The 27731-nt window shown below is 42.7% G+C and overlaps 1 protein-coding gene across 4 annotated transcripts in view; it reads left to right on the top strand.

Moving 5' to 3' along the window:
* MTSS2 (MTSS I-BAR domain containing 2) overlaps positions 1 to 27731 on the top strand; it is a 41149-nt gene that overhangs the window by 6349 nt on the left and 7069 nt on the right. Inside the window, exons 2-11 of one of the 4 annotated variants that reach the window (XM_075282207.1) lie at positions 12516 to 12577; positions 18794 to 18867; positions 18952 to 19036; positions 19745 to 19836; positions 19950 to 20024; positions 20264 to 20272; positions 23325 to 23482; positions 23558 to 23665; positions 27227 to 27324; positions 27557 to 27683. In XM_075282207.1, the coding sequence (XP_075138308.1) occupies positions 12516 to 12577; positions 18794 to 18867; positions 18952 to 19036; positions 19745 to 19836; positions 19950 to 20024; positions 20264 to 20272; positions 23325 to 23482; positions 23558 to 23665; positions 27227 to 27324; positions 27557 to 27683 (888 nt within the window). Of the gene's footprint in view, positions 1 to 12515; positions 12578 to 18793; positions 18868 to 18951; positions 19037 to 19744; positions 19837 to 19949; positions 20025 to 20263; positions 20273 to 23324; positions 23483 to 23557; positions 23666 to 27226; positions 27325 to 27484; positions 27684 to 27731 lie in introns of all 4 variants that reach the window. The other 3 variants (XM_075282205.1, XM_075282208.1, XM_075282206.1) reach the window with 3 other exon arrangements.

Here is a 27731-nt window from a genome sequence, read left to right as displayed (position 1 = left end):
AGACTCCTTTTAAGTTACCCACACATATTAGGCTATGAAAATAGATGGTTTCAAATAAAAGTTCTTGATTGAGGACACGCCATTGTCATAAAAAGAAGTCAGTCTCATATAACATGTTCAATTGTCAAATGAAAGACCTTTCTAAATGTGACCATACATAAATGGTTGTGAATGACTCCGTTTCAGATGCTTAAAGGGAAGGTGTGCGCCAGAAAAGGTTATATTTTTTATTACGTTTTGGTAAATATATTTTTGAAGAATTATTGATGAGGTTGTTAAAATTTTTTCCCTATTTTCGTCTATATTTTTAAAAATTCTTTAAAAATTCTGCAGCTCTGACTCTGCCCACTAAGCCCATTATATGCTGACACTTGTTTTCTGTAGAATTCTTTGCTGCAGCCCCTTCACTTACCAGCACGCTGAAGATCATTAGAGATGAGCGAACAGTGAAATATTCGATATTCGTTTCGAATAGCCTTTCAATATTTGACTATTCGAACGAATATCGAACCCCATTATAGTCTATGGGGAAAAAAGCTTTGTTTCAGGGGAACCACTCTTCGACTCAAGAGAGTCACCAAGTCCACTATGACACCTCAGCAAATGAGGACAACACCTCTGGAATGCAACTGGGACAGCAGGGGAAGCATGCCTGGGGGCATCTAACACACCCAAGTCCCTGTATTATGCCACTAATAATGCGGGAGCTGACTTTTTCCCATAGGAATGCATTGACCAGCGTTGATTGGCCAAATGCTATACAGAGTACAGCATTCGGCCAATCAACGCTGGTTCTGCCGGAGGCTAGTCTGAGGAGGCGGAGTCTAAGATCGGTCCACAGCAGTCTCCATTGTGGTCTGATCTCAGGTATAGCAGAGTTGACACAGCTCTGCTACACCTGAGATGCAGCAGAGCTGGCCGTGCACTGAGCTCTGCTACACCTGAGATGTAGCAGCATTGAGTGCACAGCACTGCTACATCTCAGGTGTAGCAGAGCTCAACGCATGGCCAGCTCTTCTGCATCTCTGGTGTAGCAGAGCTCAGCGCACGGCCAGCTCTGCTGCATCTGTGGGGTAGCAAAGCTGTGTCAACTCTGCTATACCTGAGATCGGACCACAAAGGAGACTGCTGTGGACCGATCTTAGACTCCGCCTCCTCTGGCAGAACCAGCGTTGATTGGCCAAATGCTGTAGATTGTATGGCATTCGGCCAATCAACGCTGGTCAATGCATTCCTATGAGAAAAAGTCAGCTCCCGCATAATGCATGATAACAGGGATCGCGACCAGATAGAGCCCCAAAGAGCTGTTTGAGTAACATTCCTACCCTAATAAAGCTAATTCCTAGCTAACCCTGCCTGTACATCTATCCCTGTCTCACAGTCACATAGTTCACAGTCTCATATGAACCGAATCTGAAATCCACCATTCGTATAAAATGATGGTCACCTGATTTAGCCAGCCAATTACTTTTTCCGATTTTTTTTCAATGCCTCCGATGTTGTAGTTCCTGTCCTACCTCCTCTGCGCAGTTATTGGTGCAAAAAAAGCGCCAAGGAGGGAGGGGATATAAATTTTTAGTGCGTTTGCTGCGTGGTATTCGATTGGAATCAAATATCTTGAGCAGCCCGATATTCGATCGAATACCAATTCAATCGAATGCCATTTGCTCATCTCTAATGATCATAGCTATCATGAATATGAAGAGAAGACACATCTACCCCGCTCTGTGCTATGACCTCTGCAGAGGTCACAGAGTATTCTTAGAAAACTATTCCATAGAAGTCAGTAGGTTCTGCTCCAGACTTTTGTGACTATGGCCCATGGTTCAACTCCAGGAGGTAGGAAGTCACAAAGTATTTTAGGCTTAGTGGTAAGAGTTGGAATTCCAAGATTTTTATAATATAGATAATAACAAAGAATATTAAAACATTATTAGGGCCCCTTCACACTGAGTATACGCTCGCTGATTCGGAACGTGTAACACTTTTCGAATCAGCGGCGTTAAAACAGATCCCATTGCTTTCTATGCGAGCCGGAATATGTGCACTCCCCATAGAAATGAATGGGCTGCTTTATAGGGAAAAAAGCAGGCCATTCATTTCTTTGGGGAGCGCACGTATGCTGGCTCCCATAGAAAGCAATGGGATCTTTCGTGCTTAGTATGCTTTGTTGTTTTGTATATTTCAAAAAATTCTTCAATAAAAATTAAAGTTAAAAAAAAAAAAAGAAAGCAATGGGATCTATTTTAACACCGCTGATTCGGAACGTGTTACACTTTCAGAATCAGCTAGCGTATACTCCGTGTGAAGGGGCCCTTACCAAAAATTCTTGAAACATATATGGTTACATATAGTGCAAAAAAATAGAAAAAAATCAGGGCACTCACCAGCCAGTAGTAAAATTCACCAAACTTTAATAATCTTCCATAAAAATAGGCACTTGAACAGCATTTACAGATGGGGGTATGGTAGATGGAATGTAGAAGAAATGAAGCGAAGACCGTTTCGTGCTAAATGCACTTCATCAGGCTTCCCCATATATATATATATATATATATATATATATATATATATGGTTACACTTTACCTTTAAAGCGCACATAAACCTTAGAAATAGATGAAATCCTGCTTTTCTTTATTCTCTTTTTGTGGATAGATGGGATCTGTATGTTAGGCTTAGTTCACGTGAATAGGGTGTGGCGGAATTTGGTCCGGAAAGAAAACACTTCAGGAATTAGGAAGCGGTTTTTGGACACTGAGGCGTTTTTTTTTAGCGTTTTTTTTGGTAACTGCCTCAAAAAACGCCAGGCGGTTTTTCCCTCCCGCACAGCGAATGGACATTAAAAAACCACGTCGTGTTTTTTTGGCACGGTTTTTTCCTCCCATTCACTTGTATTGATTTCCTGAGGTGGAATCAAGAAAAAGAGGTAAAAAACTGCTAGCGGAAAAACGAACGCTAACGGTCTACATAGACCACTATTGTATGGAGGCGGATTCCGCGTCCAAATTCCGCCCCACTGGGCCCATGTGAACGAGCCCTTACTTCTCAGTGGAGTATAGGTGTATTACATATATTATTGTCACAAATACTGCCAGAACATCAAAACGTTGCATTAAAGTTTAATCACACTTTAACTTCATTTACATTGACAATAGTTGAAGGACAAACAATCTCTTTGGAGACAATGTTTCACAGCTGACTGTGTCATTGGTGGGTTAAATCACTGGTTACATTCATTAAAATCCTCCACTTTGATCAACTTCGCTAATATTTTTGACTACAATATTGCTGCAAGAAAAAACATCCCCATAAGCTTTTAAAGGGATTATCCAGTTTTTCAAAATTGATGTCCTATCCTTGACAAGGCGCGGCTGCACCTGGGCCGGGAGCCTCAGAGGGCCAATAAGGTGTGGAGACCAGTACAACAAACAGTACACTATAGTTGTGGGGCCTGGGTACAGGGTTCGATTGAGGCCCAGGATCTTTATGTTATACATCTGTGTCCTATCCATAAGATAACCCCTTTAACTTGCCTTCCAAAGTTTGAAATTCACAGGTAAAACCTGCACAATAATTGATATTCTACAGGTTTTTTTTACACAATACGTAGACGTGCTATGGTGAAAGTGTAAATCGCGGCAGCATAGTCCCCGAAGACCTTCATCTCTGAGCAATCTTTTCTTTCTCCATACACCAAGTCTCACTGAGCATGTATAGCCAGTATGAATGACTGTGACGGCCAATGAGGCCTAAAATATGTATTGTTTACCAGGGGGATTCATTGTTCAGCCATTATTGTCCTCTAATGTGTATGGCCATACTGACTACGTTGGACTGCTTCACTTGTTCTGAGCTCTGTAAGGACAGCTTCAGTCATAGGCAGTGCCCCTGGTGTATTCTTTAGGTTATATGGCCACATGGCAGGAATAGAAAGGGTTAAGCTGTGGTGTCTCCTCCATTGACGGGATTTCTTACTTATGACAAGTGTTGGGGCTGCGTCTTGGCAGTTGAGGAGTGAGACGCGTTCACACTCCGTCTGGCGTAGGGAGGCGGCACATATGCTCAGACATCCATGATGTAAATGTAGATTCTGAGCACTGACTACGGAGAAAAGACTCAGGAGATCATCGTCACAGGGCCCCAGTCACCAAGCAGCATCAGTCTATATCAACCTATGAAAAGAAGGAGCCAAGATCACCAGAGACTCAAAATAAAAAATAAAGAAGCTGGAAAGGAGGAGACTTAAAGGGCCCGTGCCAGTGCATTCTGTGGCCTTCCGACTTGTAATGTTCATGTTCTCATCTCGGTTAGTCGCACAGCTTAGACTAGTATAAACACAGCAGCAGCTGCAAGAAGGCAACGTTGGTGCCAGTAGTTTTATAAGGACTGGTCTGTGGAAATTCTGCTTTCTTTCAGCTTTAAATCAAACCTATGAGGTCTAATTGGGTCACTAAACCATTCACAGGCCCATATAGACTGACTTAGTACCCCAAATAGCTTACCCCTAACCCTGTCCTTGCCTGTCAGCATCTGTGGTCTCTTCAGTCACTCACTGAAGCCAGATGAGTACACCGCAGCTTCAGGCACTTTCACCGGACTTCAAGTACAAGTATATCCTCTACTTCACTATAGGACTGCGCAGGCGCCTTGAACACCAGAGATTGAGACTCACCATTAGGTAAGTATAAGGTTATTTTTTTAATAGTGGTCATGTACAGAGTAAGGACTGTGGCGTGGTCAGTGTATTATTGGTGTATTTCACAGATAACACACAGGCCCACTCTGTTCTATAGGCCCATACACACAACCGTAAATTACACTCTCCTGTGTGTGCGGAGCCGACAATCTAAACCCACAAAATATAGAACAGGTCCTATTCCAGACCTATTTCTGCGGTCCTTGCTTCCGGGGCTCCTATTCATTTAATGAAGATTGCTGACAGTTTTTACGCAAGTATGTAAAATGTTTATACACAAGATCTCAAGGAACTGCAGAAGATGGGTAGGATACATTGGAATATCGGTGGTGATTGTCGGTGAGGTAGTTGGGTCCAAATCCCACAAAAATTCTATGTATACACCTTATAAAAAATAGAAATTCGGCTAAAACTACTCATGATGTGGTAACATATTCCTGAACACCTTTATAAGCTTAAAGGGGTTAACCAGGGAGTAATAAAGCGTACCAGTGCATTACCTGTGCTCTTTAAGCTTTCTTACTGATGTACGCCCTGTCCCCTGGAGCCCCAAGGTTACCTGTGCAAAGGGCAGCTGGGGTGGCCTGAGCTCTTATTCCTCTGCTTTCCCCTGCTGATGCTCCCACTCTCAGTCACACAACCAGCTTTACTTTACTCAAGGAGACCCTACAGGACAGGTTTTATAGAGAACAGTCGTACCGCTAAAGGCATAAACATTATAAACACGGCGAAACATGCTGCTGGTTACCGTTGCAGATAGTGTTGTCGGCCTCTGCTGAAACAACAGTCTAGGTCTCTGAGCAAAACTGTACCTTGAGTTGTAACAGGAGTTGCAAATCCCAAGGGATCGTGCAAGTTGTTTATGGCAGATCACTTATGCCTGTGAAGGGCCTTTCCTCCTAGCTGACGTGGAAGATAAAAGTGTCTGATTTTAACATGTAGAACAATTCAAGGTTACATTGCATTGGTAGAGGATCTAGCCTAATTGCAAGTGTGTCAAATGACTGGAAAAGAGTAGTCTTCCATTAGTTCCTACAGTTTAGAGGAGGTTTTGTGAAGCCTGAGGATGCCAATAGTCTCATTTGAAATAAAGGTAATCACTGACAGCAAAATATCCCTGTTCAAAAAGTTTCTCTGGGCCTTTACCCTTTAACAATAATAAAGTCACATAATGTACACAAAATGTATAAAGTGAAGGAAATAAATATTTGATCCCTTGCCGACTTTGTAAGTTTGCCCACTGACATGAACAGTTTGTAATTTTAAGCGTAGGTTAATCTTAACAGTGAAAGATAGAATATCCTACTAATATTATAAATGTGAAAGTTTGTGTGTTTGGATGTTTGTTTGTTACTCAATTACGCAAAAAACGCTGAACGGATTTGAATTAAATTTGGCACATAGATAGATAGTTTGTAAGCTCGATTAACACATAAACACCTAGTCTGCGTGTTGCTGGCCTCGATGATCCACCTATATTCAGCAAATTGCCTGCTCTGGTTTCGGAAGCTCTTAAGCTGTCCTGCTGCTGAACTTGTTCCTCACACTGTGCTTGTGATTGTTGCGGCATCTCAGCAGCTTGTTGGAAGCCATATAATGAGCGTGTTGTTTGCATTGATGATCCACCTGCTCCAGCATTTCAGCAGCTGTCAAGCTGGCCTGCGGTTGAACTTGTTCCTAGCGCTGTGACTGTGATTGTTCTGGCATCTCAGCAGCTTGCTGGGATGCCATATAATAAGCGTGTTGTTGGCGCCGATGATCCCCCTCAGCTCTGCTTGAGGAGAACTCGAAAAATTAGAATTGCAACAAATTAGATGTTCTTTTTCCTGACATGTTTAAAAGTAGCAAACTGCCAATTTGGGATTAAAGGTGTTTTCCCCATCCCATGTGTCAGCATGTTTCCTGGAGCAGATCGGATAATATGCAAATGCATGTACAGAATGGACTGAGGGTTAGCTGAGTGTTTACACAGATAGATAATAGACTTGGCTTTATCAGAAGCTGAGATAAGCTGTAGCCAAGAGCAGTGTAATATAGTATGTGAACATACATTCATAATAGTCATGAAGCCCTGTCATTTACCGGGATAAAAAGTAGCCTATGTTTTAATCGAGGTTACGATCTATCTATATGCCAAATTTTATTCAAATCTGTTTAGCCGTTTTTGCGTGATTGAGGAACAAACACACTCCAAACACAAACTTTCATATTAGTAGGATAGGATAGGATTACAACAGGTTTGGTCAAATAAACAAACTTATATGTTGCAGGGGAAGGAACTAACTTAGTAAACTCAATGTTATTGTTGTGTTTCCATAGAGAGATAAACACTGTATGACCTATGTAATAAGATGGGGACCAATATGTAAACAATGGAAGATATAACTTCACATATCAAGTAAATGAAGCAGCATTGCTAAAGCAATGTATTTAGAAAAAATTCTTCAATTTACATAAGCTAGCAGTATAGTTAGTGTACTTGAGATTGGAATAACCCTTTAAGATTCTGTGATTCTACAGTGTCTCACAGCTTATAATTTAAGAAAAAATGTCTTCTATGTACTTGTCTGTATTGCTGGTTGCTTGTTTGGTTACAGATGGAAAATTATTCACAGACAGCTAGCAGTTTTACTGACTTTTTATATGGGGATAACGTCCATCCTTAGATAGAGGTAGAGACCACCTTTTCAGGTGTGTGGTGTGTGAAGACTCATACAGCCATAGTTTCTTCACTGCAAGGGACCATGGGAAGGATATGCAAATCTGTCTCCCAAGATGTAAACAGGGAGACAGTGCCTCTGTTATGCTGCCCTCTATGGGAAGCACCCTGAACATCATGCCCGACTTTCCCAGAAGTCTTTACTGCATAATGCGGGGTTATAACCAAATCAATTTCTCAGCTACGGACGGCACAGTTTCTGTCTAGTTGGACTTCATCAGTGCAGCCTAGAGAGAATTTATTTGGTAGAAGTGAGAGGCTGAGATACTAGATTATGGGGATACAGATTTGGGAGACAGATTTGCATATTCTTCCCATGACTTTTTATATGAATTGCTATTTTCCTGTGTTATGCATGGTTGATCGTAGAATGGAGTGAGTATGTGCATATATCTGCTCTATATTTGCAATTTAGTGTTCATAGATCTCTTATTTTGGCTTTTATCAGCTATTTGTTTGTTCTTGTACAGTTACTCCTGGCTTGCAAACAACCCAAACTGGTTATAATGGAGAGGAGAGGGTTGAACGGCTCATTATTGTACATGGCCACAGCCTCAAAGCAACATGCAAAATGTGCTTCAGTCAAAATGGGGACATTAGGAGCAGAAAAACTAATAGGACATCATATGAAGGCTTACACAGTCATAGGCTGACAAGCAAGAGCCTGCAGATGTTACAATTTCTTCCAATGAATAAACCAAAGCAGATGGGGGCACAAGGTTTTGTTGTTGTTTTTTTTTTACATTGCAGAAAATGATGAGTGATGCCAAAAGAAAGTGTTCAGTTTGGATCAGCCCTTGAGGATGCAACAAATTGATGCAAAAAAAGTGTTGCGGAAGAGACCATGGCGGAAACACATTGTGTTTTTTTCATCAGCGTTTCACACAGAAAGAGTTTTCCTCTGTGGACTTTCTGTCTCTATTATACCTATACAGAAAATGCCAGCATTTCTGTAGGTATAACTGACATGTTGCGGATGGAATTAGCCAGAATCCCATCCAATTTGCAGGTAATGTAAAATGCAGCATTTTCACAACAGGCCCCAGAACTACCATAAGCAACAACAGAACTTCTGCTGAGATACAAACTATGTTTGATTCTACGTCGGAAATGCTGCTGCAGAAACCGCCAAAAGTCCTACATGAAACCGGTGGATCTGTTATAGTTTATAGGGTTCTGCCAGTGTCCGTGTGTAAACGCTATTTTAGCGGTCTGGCTCTTCGTCATTTGGGTCCTCCAGCAAACCTGAACAACAGAGAGCCTGGTGCTAGTGTGAACCTAGTGTAAGGCCAGTCTCAGGGTAGTTTATATTGTGGGTCCTGATTCTGGACAGGTATATCACTCTTCACCCAGATATTTGACTTGGTGTGTGGTAAGGTTACCTTGAATGTTGTTCTGCTTTCAATTGACCCATATTTGGCTTGTCTTGAGATATTACCTGGTCCTAATTTTTATACTGGATTATGATTGCTTCTTGTTACATTAATATTAACATAATCACATTTACATTGCAATGAATATTGAGGTCTGAGGATCAAACCCAATATGTTGCAGACTTTTTGCATTACAAGGTATTCTATAGCCTTTAGGCTAAGGCCCCACGGGCTGTAATCGCAGCACTAAAGCACTGGGGAAAGAACCGCTGCGTGAACGCACTGCGGTTGTTTCCACAGCGCTTTCAACAGAAAGTTCGCTGAGTTTTCCTCTGCGGACTTTTTCTTAACATTATATCTACGGGAAAGCAGCCGGCATTTCTGTAGATATAATTGACATGCTGCAATTTGCAAAGCCACAACGGCTTTGCAAATCGCAGCTTGTCCGCACTGCGATTTCTTCCGCAAAGTGGGCATGGGATTCGCATGAATCCCATCCCCTTTGCTTGCACTGTAAAACGCAGCGATTTTTCCCGCAGCGTCTCCGCTGCGGGCAAATCGCGGTGTTTACGTGCCATGGGGCCCTGGCCTTAAAGAGGTTTTCCAGGATAAAAAAAAAAATTTAATTAGACTGGGGAAGGAGAAAAAACAAAAACATACTCACCTGTCCTTGAATGCTCCGGTGCTCCCCAGCGAAATCCTGTCCTGTTGTTCCGCTGTCTTCTTGTGCTGGAAGTCTTGCTGGCTGTGACATTTTGGACACGGGAAAAGACACAGATGTCACGGACACAGGAAAGTACACAGGATGTCCCATGTCCTTCGCAAAGTCTGCTGATTGGCCTCAGTATTCACGTGCGGTTGGCTCTTCCTGCGTTTAAAAAAAAAAAAAAAACAGTGAAAGGGTCCATTGACACGTAAACGCGCTCATTTTGGCAAAATACATGTGTAAAGAATAGAGATGAGCGAACAGTGTTCTATCGAACACATGTTCGATCGGATATCAGGCTGTTCGATGTGTTCGATTCGAATCAAACATCACGTGGCAAACTCCAAAAAAATTCGATTCCCCTCCCACCTTCCCTGGCGCTTTTTTTGCACCAATAACAGCGCAGGGGAGGTGGGACAGGAACTACGACACCGGAGGCATTGAAAAAAATCGGAAAAAGTCATTGGCTGCCGAAATCAGGTGACCTCCATTTTAGACGAATAGTGGATTTCAAATCCGGGTCATATGAGAATGTGAACTTTATGACTATGAGACAGGGATAGCTGTACAGGCAGGGATAGCTAGGGATAACCTTTATTTAGGTAGGAATGTTATTAAAAATAACTTTTTGGGGCTCTATGGGGTGTGTAATTGTGATTTTTGTGAGATAAACTTTTTCCCATAGGAATGCATTGGACAGCGCTGATTGGCCAGAGTACGGAATTCGACCAATCAGAGCTGGCTCTGCTGGAGGAGGCAGAGTCTAAGATCGCTCCACACCAGTCTCCATTCAGGTCCGACCTTAGACTCCGCCTCCTCCGGCAGAGCCAGCGCTGATTGGCCGAAGGCTGGCCAATGCATTCCTATGAGTATGCAGAGACTTAGCAGTGTTGAGCCAGTTCTGCTCAACTACACCGTGTGCCGGTCAGCCCATCAGATGTAGCAGAGCCGAGGGTGCATTAGAACCCTTATGCACACTCGGCTCTGCTACATCAGATGTAGCAGAGCCGAGGGTGCACTGGAACCCCTGTGCACACTCAGCTCACGCTAATAGAATGCATTGGCCAGCGCTGATTGGCCAATGCATTCTATTAGCCTGTTGAAGCAGAGCTGAATGTGTGTGCTTAGCTCAACTACTCCACCGGCGTAGTTGAGCTAAGCACACACATTCAGCTCTACTTCATCGGGCTAATAGAATGCACTGGCCAGCGCTGATTGGCCAGAGTATGGAATTCGACCAATCAGCGCTGGCTCTGCTGGAGGAGGCGGAGTCTAAGATCGCTCCACACCAGTCTCCATTCAGGTCTGACCTTAGACTCCGCCTCCTCCGGCAGAGCCAGCGCTGATTGGCCGAAGGCTGGCCAATGCATTCCTATGGGTATGCAGAGACTTAGCAGTGTTGAGCCAGTTCTGCTCAACTACACCGTGTGCCGGTCAGCCCATCAGATGTAGCAGAGCCGAGGGTGCACTAGAACCCTTATGCACACTCGGCTCTGCTACATCAGATGTAGCAGAGCCGAGGGTGCCCTAGAACCCTTATGCACACTCGGCTCTGCACACTCGAACAGTGAGCGGCTGTTCGAATCGAATTTCGAACCTCGTACATTTTAGTGTTCGCTCATCTCTCCCATGGACTTCAATGACATTTTTTACACATATAAAAAATGCGACACGCGTTTTCAGAGTGAGCACTACTTTAGCTGGATATAATTCCATGCAGCTAAAATGAATTGGTGTGACATTTACACCAAAGTGAGAGCCACTGGTGCCCAAGGACTGGGTGCAGCTATAGCCACATCCAGGTGCATAGTGACTCACCACCCTAAGAGGAGCACCCTTACAATTTAGTAACTCTATATGCCTCACATTAATAGCAATTAGCCCCATCATGTACCCTCACATTAACCCCTGTGTGCCTCACAAAAGAGTTACTAATATGTGAGAGACATGGAGGTCCTTTATTAGTACCTTCATATACCTTACATGTTAATGAACTTTTTATGTGAGGGTACATGATGGGGCTAATTGCAGTTAATATGAGGCTAAATAACCCCATGTGCCTGACAGTAATACAAATAGTAACCCCAACAGGAAGTGAGAGGGGATCTTAGTAAACTGCAATGCATCTTGGTAGTTGTAGGCTAAGACAGCTGGAAACTACCCCTGTAAACAAATGCAGAGGATACCGGGAGCTCCCAGAGAAAGCCAGAAATCACTCAAAACAATGCTAAAGGTATTTGGGTATTGGGGATACAATAATCACGCACCTGTTTGGTCAGGGGTAGAATGTGTCAGAATATGGCGACAATAAATTTTCTCCCCAAAATTTAGCATTTTTTAAGGGATAAAAAAAACCCCAAAAACTTAGTATTCTCAGAATCATGCCAACACTTACAATAAAGGTGACGTGTCAATTTGACAGCACAATAAATGCAGTAAAAATAAAGCCTATAAGAATGTCACACAAACACATTTTAAGGCTAAGGCCCCACGTTGCGGAAAGCAATTTGTTTTTTTTGTTGCAGATGTTGCTGCGTTTTTTATGAGCCAAAGTCTGGAGCAGATTGAAAAGGTTTGGAAAATATAAAGGAAGCTCTTAGACACTTCCCTTCTGTTAAATCCACTCCTAACGTTGGCTCAAAAAATCGCAGCAAAATCTGCAACAAAAAAAAAGCTGCGTTTCCGCAATGTGGGGCTTTACTCCAAATCCACCACTTTCTGTTTTTTTTTTTTATTTCTAATTTCCAAGTACATCGTATGGAATATTAAATATGAAGTACACTTTGTCCTGCAAAAATTAAGTGCTCATACAGCTCTGTTGGGGGAAAAATAAAAAAAAAAGTTATGGCTTTTGGCAGGCGGAGAGTCATAAACGATAATCTGAAAATAGCTACAGCAGGAAGGGGTTAAATTTGATTATGTTCATGGGGAAACCCTTTATATGATGCTGAAGGGCTGACGGGCAGTACATGGAATATGTGATGATATCTCTAATTTCTTACTTTGTCTTTCTTTTACAGAGTTCTTACCCAATTTGGGAGGACTTCAACTCTAAAGCCACAAAACTCCACTCCCAGCTCAGGTAAGTAGATGATCCCCCGCCCTACAGCATGTCAAAAGGCAGGAAGGGCTCCCTGTCAGTCTTATGATCTGTATATACTGTGCTTGCGGGTCCTGTCAGATATATACTCTGGTAGCTGGCAGAGGCTTGTGCTGGACAACATATAGAGACATCTCTCATATAAAATAACATACACTGCACAATATACAGTTTTTTCTAGTGGCCATCTGCTGAGGAAACCGAAGCCTACTGCAGAATTCAGGCACAGTCATATGATGGACCCACGGGCGCACAGCATGTCACCATAGGCGATCAGCTCCTCTGACTACTGTCCTGTGACTATAACCTGCTGTGTGTCCATCACATGACCATGGACTGACTTTATCCACATCAAGTAAGCAGAATGACAGCAAGCAGAGATCTAGAAAACTGTGAGGAATTAATAGAGAAAGTATATAGGAAAATTATATCACTTATTATACAAGCAATAACATTTGCGTCTCAATATTTGTCGGAAACTGGACAGCCCCTTTAATTTGTGCTAAATTTATGAAACATGCCATGTTAAACTTGGTGCATATTCAAGCCTAATACTTAGGCCGGGTTCACACGGAGTATTCTGGCTCGTCACTTGGTACGTAGACGCCGCGGGAGGATTTGCGGGCCGTATACGCTCCCATTGTTTTCAATGAGAGCCGGTACCGTACACGCGGCGCTATCAAAATCACGGCTGCAAAATAGCGCCGCGTGTACGGTACCGGCTCCCATTGAAAACAATGGGAGCGTATACGGCCCGCAAATCCTCCCACGGCGTCTACGTACCAAATGATGAGCCAGAATACTCCGTGTGAACCCGGCCTTACATCCAACATTACCCCCACTCACCTGGAGTGAGACTGAGACCAGAATCAGTGGCGCAGCAGATATTACATTAGGTTCTCACTAGCGTTCAGCTTTCGATTCATCGGACCTGTTTGGGGACCTGAAAAACAGAAACCATATCTACTTAAAAAGTGGTTACCCATGGACCTCACAAACTATAATGGCATTTGCCTGGTTTCTGCCTGAAATCAGCGGAAAGAAAAGCTCTGTTTGCAATGGCAGATGGAGTACCTGAATGCTAGTCTGAACTGACCCTTAAATGATGTATAGAGCTGGACTTGGTGGAGGAGATAAAATGTCCACTTTAAGTGGCAGTCCGCACTATTGACAAGCGGTATATAAAACTGCATGTGCCCGAGGACATGAAAGGTCCTCTTTAAATAATCCAGAGTAGTGTACATGTGTAGAGTAGTGTACACATTGCTAAATTGAAAAAATACAGTCACTGCAAATTGCATGGATAACACAAGTGGCATAGTAGTAACTATTAACCACTTCCGGACCGCCCATAGACTATATACGTCCGGGAAGTGGTTGCCTTGTTCTGACAGGACGTGCCTGTACGTCCAGTCAGAACACAGCAGCTGCACGGAGATCGTGTAGCTGCTTTCAATAGGAGCCGGCTGTAACTTCAGCCGGAACTCCCAGAAAGAAGACAGGACAGATTTATTACCTCTCCTGCCTTCTCGATCGCTGTGTATACAACAAAGCACAGAACGGAAGTAGAACGCAGGTGTGAACCTAGCGTTAGTTATAGGAGAAATCAGCCTCAAGTACAAAAAAATAAGTGATCAGATGTCCCCAAAGGTCTCTTATCACCTTATGGGGACACAATCTGTAAAAAAAATAAAATAAAAATATAATAAAAAAAGTTTTTAAAAAATGTAAATAAAATAATCATAAAAAATAAATAAATAATACGCTAATAAAACGCTGTTATTAAAGGTTATAGCCCCACCCCCGACGACACCATACAAAATAAAAATTACCGTAACGGAGAGGAAAAACTATATTATAAAGTTTTTCAGTGACACTTTGTGTTATTAAATTAAAAAAAATAATAAATTGAAAACCAGACACAATTTCCCTCCTATTTTGTTTATATTTTCCTGGATATAAAAAAAATTTAAACACATTCGAAAATAAAGATAACATAAAAATAAAGCCCTATGTGTCCCCGAAAAAAGACGCAAAAATTAGTTGACTGAGACATACGGGAAAAATGTTACAGACCTCAAAACCGCACATACAAAATAAGCCTAAAATGTGTCTGGTCCTGGACCACAAATTGGCCCAGTACTGAAGTGGTTAAGGGCAGTAAGGAACGTCCCCTCTGACAGTACAGGGCTATGGACTGTACTGTCAGGAGGGGCGTTCCTCACAGCCCGGCTAGACTGGCAGGAACACCCTTCTGATAGTGAAGAGATATCGGTGACAGCACTGATATTTCTTGCCTCATGGCACATAATGGAAAAGCCGACAGTGCACTGAATTCAGCACACTGTCGGTTTTCTAGCAGTATATAAAACCGTATGTGCCCCAGGACATCAAAGGTCCTCTTTAGTGCATTAGATGAATTTGCATCCGTCAGTATACCTCATACTAGTGCTGCCCCCTTTCTCCCACACACAATCGCACATCCTCTTGGGTTTTGCTTTCTTTAACGTTGTCTTGTGAGTATCTTTTTTTCTAATTGATGGCTGATTTGGTCATCAAACCTTTTCAATAAAGCTACTCTATGTGGACAAAACTTTTGGGACTCTTATATATTACACTTATAGGAGCTTTTTATAACATATTCTAAATTGATAGGCATTAATATGGAGTTGGTTCCCCCCTCTGCAGCTAAAACTGCTTCCACTCTTCTGGAACAAACTTTTACAAGATTTTGGAGAGTATCAGTGGGAATTTTTACCCATTCATCCAAATGATATTGGATGAGAGGACATTGTTTGCAATCTCATTCCAAAAGTGTTATAAGAGGTTGAGGTCAGGGCTATGTGCGGGCAAGTCACGTTGTTCCACACCCAGTCATGCTGTTATGGATTTTGCTTTGAGTACTGTGGCACAGTCGGCAAACTGAGCTGTCCCCAAACTGATTTCACAAACTTGGAATCATACAGTTGTCCAAAATGTCTTGGTATGCTGAAGATTTCCTTTCATTGGAACTAAGGGGGCTTAGGCTAACCTCTGTAAGACCATCCTCTACCAAACAATTGGAACAAAGACAAACAGGTAAAATTTTTCAGTCTGCCAGAGAAAGAAGTGTGATTCATCATTCCAATGAACGCATTTCCCCTTCTTCAGTCCGGTGGTGGCATTGTGGTTTTCACAACTCTGTCGGAGGTTTGACAATGTTAATGCCAGAGTATGTTAATACCAGAGAAGGTTTGTAACCTTGCAGTTATTAGGGAACACTTGTTATCATACCTAAAAGAAAACTGTCTTTTATGCTTATAGCAACCAATCACAGCACAGCGTGAATTTTATACTTTACCTTTAAAAAATGAAAGCTGCACTGTGATTGGTAAAAAAGTACATTTTTCTTTTGGAGTATTGGCGACGTTAGGAATCTCAGGAATCTTAGTTTAGCCACTGTTACTTTAATGTTACTGTGCCAACATGTGAAGCGTCTGCAGTCTTCAGGCTCCTCCTATGCTGATCCACTTAGCAGCTGAGGAGGAAAATTTTAATTCTCTTCCCCCTCAGCCAGGTGCCTGCTATTTGTTTATACCTAGTGTGGCTTTCATATCCTGATCGTTTGTGCATGCTTGCTCTATATTTGGCTTTTTACTGGATAAGCACTTGTTTTCTGATTTTGGTTCTGACGTTATCTCTTGGACTGACTTTTAGTTTGTTACTGAAAATTTGCTTGTCTCCTGATTTTGGTTCTACCATTACCTCTTGGACTGATTGGCTTGGGTACCTTCATTCTCCAAATTCATCCGCCTGGTTTTAATCTGCTTTGTAAGTTTATTGTGGGCTCTGGTTTGACTTCAGTTTGTGCAGTGTTTATTACTGTGGTGATAACTTGGGCCAAATTCAACACACGTCTATCTGGCTTTGCCGCTGGCACTGGTGAACACATTTAGGTGTCTGGGATCTATCTCTTATCCCTGTATAAGATTTAAGCCGCTATTTCTACTGCTCCCTGTTGTCACAGTCATTGCAACTTCGCACTCGGTAACGCCATGGTGTAACTTTATGTGGTTTGACACTTTGTGGCTGAGTTTCTTTGGTTTCTAAATACCTCCAATACTCAATAATGTTACTCACAGTTGATGGTGGAATATCTATGAGGGGAAAAATTTCATGAACTACCTTGTTGAAGCTGTGGCATCTTATTACAGAAATTGAGTGAGCTCCTTAGCGCAAGCCATTCTTTCACAAATGATTTTAAAGACAGACTGTATGGCTCCATAGGAACAATCCCATCATTGGTCATGCAGTTGCACGTAATGTGTATGGGCAACTTAAGAACTGTGTCCAATACTTTTGTCTGTATAGTGTATTTATAGTCTATAGTCACCCTCCCCCATAGAGAATTCCATTTCAATTCTACACCTGGATTTGGCTGAAAAACACAAAATTTGCACAAACCCCCCCAGAAATTCAACATGTGTTTACAGCCTAAATTTGGTATGGCTGTAGTCCTACTGAACATGTTATTTATACTGCACAACACAAAATTTTGTTGCCTTTTTAACGTCCTGCACAGAAATAAGTTACCGTATATACTCGAGTATAAGCCGAATTTTTCAGCACAGTTTTTGTGCTGAAAAAGCCCCATTCGGTTTATACTCGAGTCAAGCAAAAACAAAAAAAAAAGGAAGAGGGGGTCTATGACCAGCCGCAATAGTAATGTATAGAATCTCCCATAAAATAGTGGGAAAAAAAGCTTTAAAAAAATATAATAAAAAAAATAAAGTAAATAAAAGTTCTAAATCACTCCTTTCCCAAGAATACATATAAAAGTAGAAAATGACTGTGAAAAACATACACATTAGGTATCCCTGTGTCTCACAGTGCCCGGTCTACGGAATATAGGGAATCTGCTCCTGTTCTGTCGTGAAGGGGTTAATAGGAGCACTGCAGATACCCTATACTCAGCCAGGCTGAATTCCAAGTGGGAGAAAAAAAACTCAGTCCTCAAGCTCAGGGAAGGGGCAGACAGACAACCAAAACACCCCCTCCCCTTCCCCAGCACCCAGCAACTACTGCACCCAAAAACTCCGACCATTTTAATTTTTGAAATTTTCCAGTAGCTGCTGCATTTCCCCCCCTCAGTTTATACTCAAGTCAATAAGTTTTCCCAGATTTTTGTGGTAAAATTAGGGGCCTCGGCTTATATTCGGGTCGGCTTATACTCGAGTATATACGGTAATAATATGTAATCTATAAGCTATAGGTTTCCTAACATAGTTTAAAACAAAAAAAGCTCATTGTGCAAAAAACAAACCCTCATATCACTTCGTCAACAAAAAAGTGAAAAAGTTATGGCTTATAAGATATGACAATGGGAAAAACTGAAAAAGGTATCATCAAGTATCAAACTAGTCAGTGTCCTTAAACAGCTATAATACTGTGCCCTCAGAATACAGCCATATAGTATCTAAGCACTACAGCCATACAGTACCCAAGCACTACAACCATATAGTATCCAAGCACTACAGCTGTTGAATACGCAAGCATTACAGCCATTGAGTACCCAAGTACTACAGTCATACAGTACCCAAGCACTACAGCCGTATAGTATCCAAGAACTACACCCATTGCGTACCCAAGCACTACAGTCATACAGTACCCAAGCACTACAGCCACACAGTACTAAAGCATTACAGTCATACAGTACCCAAGCACTACAGCCACACAGTACCCAAGCACTACAGTCATACAGTACCCAAGCACTACAGCCACACAGTACCAAATCATTACAGTCATACAGTACCCAAGCACTACAGCCACACAGTACCCAAGCTCTACAGTCATACAGTACCCAAGCACTACAGCCATTGAGTACCCAAGCACTACAGTCATACAGTACCCAAGCACTACAGTCAGATAGTACCAAAGCACTACAGTCATACAATCGTGCTTTGAGGTACACATTTTCAAAATAAGATGTATTAAAACTATATGGCTAAATACTTCACTGAGTTGGCGACAATTGTTTCAGCTGTTATAGCAATATATTGGTGTAAATGTGTGTCTGTGCCTGCTGAATTTGGGGTTGTGCCACTTATTTTGCAGTAAGCACTATCTTCACTTGGTGCAATTATAGCTAAGTAAAAGACTTCAATGCTACTTTGCTTTTGACACTATTGACTCTCAGACCGACTGTGTCTGTCTCCCCAGGACCACAGTGCTGGCTGCTGTCGCCTTCCTTGATGCTTTTCAGAAAGTGGCAGATATGGCGACCAATACCCGAGGTAAGTGGCTGGTGCGGTTATGTCCAAGCGTTACAATCTCATCATTCTACACAAATACATTGCAACGTACTTTTGGTTTTGCAGGAGCCACACGTGACATCGGATCTGCTCTCACCCGCATGTGTATGAGACATCGCAGCATCGAGAGCAAACTCAGACACTTTACTAAGTAAGAACTAACAGCAGATGTCGCAGCTTGTAAGAAATGTTGCAACAAGCTGGCAGCAGAAGCATTAGAAATATGCAGCCATTTATATCTAAAGAGCAGCGCCATCTTCTATTCATTAACCCCATTGAGCACCATTACCCTAAGGACTTGTTCACAAGTTGGTATTTTGCATCAGTGTTTGTGAGCCAAAACCAAGAGCAGAGACGACACAGTGATAAGGTATAATGGAATTTATTAAGGCTGGTGTTTCCCCACTGGCTTGAGATAAGTCAGAATTATTAAGAATCTCTGACAGGCATGCTTTGCTTACTGTCTTAAAAAGTGTTGAGTGGGCAGAAAACTGACAAAGAGGCAGATATTTGGGAGAAATACAACGACGTACTAAACATGCATGACTTTGACAGTGTTCTGACATAGGTTGGTTAGTAAATTCCCCCGCTACTGCAAGACTTGGATGTGTAAATAAAGTGGGTCACCATGCCCTGTAGCTCCTTAACAACGTAGTTCTGCACCAGAACATATAAAGGGAAATGCAACATGATGGGAGAAGGGAAGCCATTAAATAAGCAAGAGATCTATGTACACCACTTTGGGACAGAAATTCAGTTAATAACCCTATCTCTGAATCTGAATACCGTGGCACACCCCTTCCCCAAATACTAGGCCTAAACTCCATGAATACCACTGAACTTGATTTTCTCTCTGCAGCGCCCTCATGGAGAGTTTAATAACTCCTCTGCAGGAAAGAATAGAAGACTGGAAGAAAACAGCTAATACATTGGACAAAGAGCATGCACGAGGTGAGGAGAACCTCACCCAGCCCCTCATAATGCTGTCTGCATCCCAAATACTGCACCTATACTGCAGATTAACAGAGGAGCCACAAACCCCATTATCTTCTTTCCCCTCTCAGAATACAAGCGAGCGCGCCATGAGATTAAGAAGAAATCCTCTGATACTCTAAAACTGCAGAAGAAAGCTCGGAAAGGTATGTGTATTATCAGAGACATCCCCCTCCCCATACATATTGGCACTCTCTTATTATTTGTTACAACATAGCAGTCTGTCTTTAACCATTTCTTTCTTGATGCTTTGCTACCGTGACACTTGGGGTGTAGGTGTATAGTGAAGATATAGGATGGGACTGGTTGATCTCTTCTTGCATGCCTGTTTTTCACTAACCTTCCTTTCCTTTTTTCTTGCATTGCCTTCCACTCCCTCCTGTAGAAGTTCTAGGTAAGTGACCATTCTCTGGATTTGGGGAGGGTGAGGGTCACACTGGAACTACTAGCAAAATTCTTTTCTGATCCCCAGAAGATGCAACCAATCACAATTTGGTGAATTGAGACCACATAGACTTAGTTCACACGGTGCTATTTTTCTTGTTGAATATATGCTGGCACTCTTTAATTGCAATGATTTGTAGCACGTTACATATTTTGCCTGTATGCTAAGGGACTTTACCCCATGTAGTGGGCTGCAGCCAAAAAGCGGTTAGGGGAAAAAACGCGTCAGAAGCATTGCTGTTTTTTCTGCAGCGCTTGTTTACAGAAAATCTGCAGAGTTTTCCTCTGAAGACTTTCTGCCTCAGTTATACCTATAGATATAGCCAGTATGGTAGGTATAATTGACATGCTGCGATTTCAAAAGACGCAACGGTTTTGAAAATCACAGCATTTCCACTGCAAGTATGTTTCTCCAATTTGTGGATGGGATTCATTAGTTTCCTTCCTCTCCTCCCACTTTCTCAAACTCAACATGGAGAAAACAGAGTTCATCATCTTCACCCCACCCCGTATGGCCCCTCCACCTGACCCATCTATCAAAGTTAACGGAACCACAATTACCCCTGTCTCACAGGCCCGATGCCTTGGGGTAACCCTGGACTCTGACCTATCCTTCAAGTCACACATTCAAACCCTCAACACTTCCTGCCGCCTCAACTCAAAAACATCCACCGAATCCGCTCCTTCCTCACCCCTGAAACTACTAAGATGCTCGTCCAGGCCCTCATAATCTCCCGCTTAGACTACTGCAACACCCTCCTCCATGGACTCCTAGCAAACACCCTCGCCCCCCTCCAGTCCACCTGAAGCTGCGCTGCTTGTTTAATCCACCTCACCCCCCTATCTTCATCGGCTGCTCCCCTCTGCCAGTCCCTCCACTGGCTACCCATAGCCCAGTGAATTGAATTCAAGCTACTAACGCTAACATACAAAGCCATCCACAACCTGTCCCCTCCATATATCTCCAACCTAATCTCCCGCTACCTGCCTACACGTAACCTTAGATCCTCCAATGACCTCCTACTCCACTCTGCTCTCAACCGCTCCTCACACAACTGTCTCCAAGATTTCTCCCGTGCATCCCCCATATCTGGAACTCCTTACCAAGACACATAAGACTGACCCCCACAATCACAGGCTTCAAGAAGGCCCTGAAGACTCACCCATTCAGGAAGGCCTACAACCTCCAATAACACTATCACTGCACTGCCATCTGTACAGTCTCCCCCTCTCCTTCTGTCTCTCCCCCCTTCCCCCATAGATTGTAAGCCCTCACAGGCAGGGCCCTCTACCCCACTGTGCCAGTCGGTCATTGTTAGTATTATATCTACCTGTATATTCTGTGTATTGTATGTAACCTCCAAATGTAAAGCACCATGGAATTAATGGTGCAATATAAATAAATAATAATAATAATACTTTGAAGGTACTGTAAAAAACAGCAGCTAAACCACGACATTTACAACATGTGGGGTTTCTCCAGCCTCAGGTTCGCCCGCGGCGGAAACGTCAGGAAAAAAACACAGTGTTTTACAATCACAGCAAAGTGGATGGGATTCCAGAAAGCCTCTGCAAACTTTCTGTGCTAAGCGCTGTGGGAAGAACCACGATGCGTTGCCGCTGCAGCTTTTCTTGCAGCATTTTTTTGTTGCACTACACCCACATGGGGCCTTAGCCTTAAAATGGAAATCTCTGTCCATTATCATTCAGGTGAAACGCATAGTAACCTGTGCCACTCATTCAGGATTAGAGATGTATGCAAAAAAGGCTTGATTAAATACACATCCAAATAATTGAAATAAAAATATTGTCTAAAAAAGACAGGATGATAACGAATACAATAAATATTTATTAAAAATACATAATACAACAACAGTTGTCACCAATAATTTCATATAAAATAAAATGGAGGAAAAACCCCAGACAAATATTGATAATAATAACCAGGTAGTGGGTGGCAAATATATATTGATAAGGCATTAAATAAACTAACCAAGCAAGGTAAAATGTGGCAATTGCAACGACAAATAAACATTCAGTGCAAAAATGTATAAACAAGGGCACACCGTGCTGAACAATTATTGTAATATACCCCAAGAGAAACACCACAATACATCATAATACATAACAAAAGCATCCACCTAGTGTAACCAATATAATGTAGCCCACACAGAACCAAGCTGGAAAAAATAAATAATGAATAAAAAAGTAGCCAATGCCTACCCACAGGACCTGGGCACCCGACGAAGCCTGTGCGAGGCGAAACGCGCGTCGGGTGCCCAGGTCCTGTGGGTAGGCATTGGCTACTTTTCCCCTGACGAAGCCTGTGCGAGGCGAAACGCGCGTCGGGTGCCCAGGTCCTGTGGGTAGGCATTGGCTACTTTTTTATTCATTATTTATTTTTTCCAGCTTGGTTCTGTGTGGGCTACATTATATTGGTTACACTAGGTGGATGCTTTTGTTATGTATTATGATGTATTGTGGTGTTTCTCTTGGGGTATATTACAATAATTGTTCAGCACGGTGTGCCCTTGTTTATACATTTTTGCACTGAATGTTTATTTGTCGTTGCAATTGCCACATTTTACCTTGCTTGGTTAGTTTATTTAATGCCTTATCAATATATATTTGCCACCCACTACCTGGTTATTATTATCAATATTTGTCTGGGGTTTTTCCTCCATTTTATTTTATATGAAATTATTGGTGACAACTGTTGTTGTATTATGTATTTTTAATAAATATTTATTGTATTCGTTATCATCCTGTCTTTTTTAGACAATATTTTCATTCAGGATTAGGAAACATAGTTGTTTTCTGTGAGAAAGAGCTTCAAGTGTTCTTGGGCGGAATTATAGTATTATGTCTATTGATCACATGTCCATGCTGCAACTCAGTCCCATTCAACCCTGGCAGCGTATCTGAGGCTTTATGTCCCTCCTTCTAACCAGACTGATGGTGGCAGCGAGTGCCTCATTCTCATTCCTGTTTCTGTCCTGCAGGGAAGGGAGATCTACAGCCACAGCTGGACCACGCACTACAAGACGTAAATGACATGTACCTGCTGCTGGAGGAGACAGAGAAGCAGGCGGTGCGAAGGGCTCTGATTGAGGAGCGAGGGCGCTTCTGCACCTTCATTGCGTTATTACAGCCAGTGGTGGTAAGTACAGGTCAATGATAGGTTATGTAATACCGCATCACATGCCGCCTCATCTTCTTGTCTTGTCACTTTTAGAATGGAGAGATTCACATGCTGGGGGAGGTGACCCATCTGCAGGCGATAATCGATGATTTGATGGTACTGAGTGAAGAACCTCACAAACTGCCTGCAGCCAGTGAACAGGTCAGAGCTCTACCTCCTATACGTATAGCTAAAGTGACGCTTTGCAGTCCTATGTAAATAAAGCTTCATGTTCAGTAACTTTCTGAAATACTTTAAACTTCAGTTTTTCACCATTTTTGAAATTTGATTTCTGATGTAATATTTTTTATAGATGAAGGTTTGTTAAAATTATATCCAATCTAGACACTTCTCTGTGAGGTCAAACATGGCAGCAGTATGGATCTCCCAGCTGCCCTGATGGTTTGTTACAGTGTTTCAGTGCAGGTAACTTATATCAGTCTGAAGTCCTGGATGTTTATTACAGTCTACATTGGATACAAGAGTAACATACCCTTGGCTGTTAGAAGTATTAGGTCAGGATGAGTGTTTACTGACACAAGCATAGATCATGAATGTGCTGAGATAATGAAATCCTGGTCAGCCTGGCCTTTCCAGGTTAGGGCTATATACAGGTTGGGTTCATACGGTGCATTTCTGTATTGTTTTTGTTTAAGTTGTGTTGCTTTTTGGGGGGCTGCCGATGCTTTCACTTATAAGTAACAGCAAAACAGTCTGGCAAGTATCAAGAAATATCCCATAATCATTCAGTGTTTCTGTACTTATAAAGGAATGGTAACACCATTACTATACATGTCAGCTGTAACTAACAGCCGTGAAAATGGAAACCTCTGGCCTCAATCAAATCACGGGCTTAGGGGCCATTCACACAACTGTGTTCTGTCTACAGTATGTGGCAGCCATATTGCCTGAACTCAACACTGCCAAGTAAGGGGGCATTCACACGGAGTAACGCCGGGCGTGTATCACAGCCGTACACGCCGGCGTTACGGCAGACTGCGGCATTTACGAGCGCTCCCATTGAAGTGAATGGGAAGTGTTCGGCAGTCTGCCGTAACGCCGGCGTGTACGGCTGTGATACACGCCCGGCGTTACTCCGTGTGAATGTCCCTAAGTGAAACTTGCTGTCCGTTCAGTCCATTTAGTTCAGTATGTTTCAACCATTATAGCAGATGTCTTGATTTGGGACAACATACTTTTCTCCCCTAAATGTTACTTCTTTAATCTAGAAAGTACAGTGGCTCCTTGAAAATACTAAAATAGACAAATTACGGTGTCTGTGTCTATTTTTTTACCTGTGGGGGCCCACTTTGTATTGAAGACTTCCATTAAAATAGAGCTAAGCATTCATTGCATTGTTAACTGTATCAGGCACTGTTCACACGGTAGAATCTGATGTCGGTTTTGCGGCATATTTTGCCCCCAAATCAGTGGCAGCTTCTTACTTCATTCTTTCTCCCATTGAAAACAATTGGAATAGGACGCTGGAGAAGAAAAAAAAAAAAAAGTGTCCTGTTTGATCTTGCCGTGGACTCTGCGGCTGATTCGGAAATTGTGGCTTTAGACTGATTCATTTGGGCCAATGAATGGTGGAAAGGCACAACAATACTGATGCTCTGTATCCACCACCATGAGCCAAGGGGCAGAATATCAACAGGAATCCGAGGAGGATGTCCACCACAAACTCTTCTTGACTTCCTGACGTCTTAAGGGGTTCTATGTATTTGTATGGAATGGACTGTAGTACAGTCCACTCCAGTAGGTTTGCCTCTGCAATTTTGGTTGTTTTTTGGCTGTGGTGCACATGAGTTGCTCTAAAGGGAGCTGACTGACGCTCTATCACCCAAGCTGGAGCCGGCCCTATGACCAATCCTTAGAAATTCAGCAGGCAACCGACTCCTGTGGATCAGCTATTTGAAGCTACACTGGGGCTCCCTGAGCAGTCCTTCTGCTTCACAGGCTATGTTTTTTGGTTGCATGTCCTACTAAACAGCTCAATCCCATTCAAGTTAATAGGACTAAGCTGCAATACCCAGTACAGCTGCTATAGAATGTACAAGAGTGTTCTTGGTAAGTAGTCAGGAGGTCACAGCACTTAACCGAATGCTGTCGCCTCTTCAATCGGCAAGTGTCTCAGATGTCAGAATGCCACTGATCTTCAAGTGAAAACATGAAGAAGAGTTAAGAACTACTTAGATTCAGTCTGCTGAGACGCGACCCGTCCTATGTAACTAGAAGCATTATGTTCAAAGGAAAATGGTTTGCTATTGTTTATACCTTGAGGGACTGAGACAGACAATAAATAATCCTTGAGCCAGTTCAGAAAGCAAGTTGAGCCCCTGTTGGCCATCTCATTGGTCAACCACTCTTCAAGTGGGAATGCTGATGGAGCCAAGTTAGAGTTAGACAGTGGGGAAACAAATGAAAAACTTTCCATATGAAGAACTTATACATGGAGTGTCACCAGCTATGTATAGTGACAATTTATTCCTTGTGGAATGTGGGAGCCATTATCAGAAGTCAGTCACAATGGTTCAGGAAAAACAACAATGGAAGATGTAGGTGTCTTGCCAATAAAAGATCAATAAAACTCTCAGCTGTACTAGAATCTACATATTCTTGGTATGATTTACTTACAGTTGTGAAGAAAAAGTGACAGGTACTATCAACTTGTCATTGGTAGAGGATTGTGTTAGGCACATGGCAATTCCTAATAATAATACATGTTATTTATATAGCACCAACATACTCTACAGCACTTTACAAATCATAGGGCTCAAGCACAGACTAAATGAGACATTCTAGTGTAATAAATCACTTCACACAATAGGATTGAGGGCCCTGGTCGCAAGATCTTTCTTTCATATTCGAACCTGACAGTTTCCTTGTTTGGCTTGGATCAAAGTGCAATTGGAATGGAGATATCTATCTTGGTCACAATACGAAGACCAAGACAGTATGGCCTAACTTCTTGGGACCCTCTACGCTGTCAGCAGGAGGGAAGTTGAGAACGGCACTGCCAGTCTCTCTCCTGGTTTCTTTCTCTCAAACGCCATCCTGGTGACAAGAGGCAGTAGATAGTCTTGGTTGTTGAGTAGTTTTCGAAACTCAACCAGCCAATTCACACTTAATATGACTTGAAAGTCCACAGTAACTTGTAACTGTATCTAGTAAGGCTTCATTATTCTGGGACAGCACCAATGCTGGAGCAAATGACTAGATAGTATAGTAAAAGAGTGACATCAGAAGTACATCATGGGGTCGTCTTTCTCCCAAAGTGGAGCCCAGGCCAAGGCACCACAAAATAGCAAGGACAATTATAGCTTATTCTAGGTTGTAGTAGTCCTGATTTGAATCAGAGAGAATTTCGGAACAGCTGTGCTCTGAGAAAGTAGCATTGATGTACTATAGACGAGTTTGCAAAGAGGTTTAGCTGAGCCAAGCTTGGACAGATCTGCAGAAGAACTTGAACTGATAAGCAGAAAGTCAATCAAAAATGAAGCTTGAGTTGAATGTGGTCTGAGCAGAGTTCAGAAGTTATCCAAGGGTTAACAAACAAACAGAATTAGTAGAGTAGAGCCTGAAAAGTTTAGCACCCACCCAATAGTTGGTGGTCAAGCTTTAGGGGGTGCAGAGGTAGCAGTGTTTATTAGGCCCTGGATCCTGAGGCATCTTGTGCAATAGCATCAGTGACTGTTCTACAATAATCCTCATCTCTTCCAGGTTATTAAGGATTTGAAGGGATCTGACTATTCATGGTCCTATCAAACGCCCCCCTCCTCCCCCAGCAGTTCGGGATCTCGCAAGTCCAGTATGTGCAGGTGAGTGGTCTGGTAGCCGAAGGGAGGAGCACTCCCTCCCTCTTGCACAGCCCCCATCACTAGATCTCATCACATCCCGGTATATGTGAGAGGTGTAGATATTCTTTCCATACAATGTCCCATTGTCTTACATCATCAATGCTCTGACCATTTACCACAGTACAAAAACTGCCCCCTCCTGGCAAGCTGCCTCGCACCCCCACTCACCGGGTTCCGCGTGTCGCTATCGCAGCCTCCCGCAGTCTACTGGAGGAGCCCAGCGGCTAGTGAGTGCCTCCTCCCAGGACTCCGGATGCAGTTCCCATGAAGCAACCTACTCCAAGCCACCATCGCCCATGCCCTCGGACATCACAAGCCAGGTTAGTGGAGAACTAGATTTGCAGGTGATATGCAAAGTCCTGGCACCT

This window comes from Leptodactylus fuscus, chromosome 7, assembly GCF_031893055.1.
Source record: "Leptodactylus fuscus isolate aLepFus1 chromosome 7, aLepFus1.hap2, whole genome shotgun sequence".
Classification (NCBI taxonomy): domain Eukaryota; kingdom Metazoa; phylum Chordata; class Amphibia; order Anura; family Leptodactylidae; genus Leptodactylus; species Leptodactylus fuscus.
Note: the sequence above shows the minus strand (reverse complement) of the source record. Positions and strands in the feature narration are given on the sequence as shown.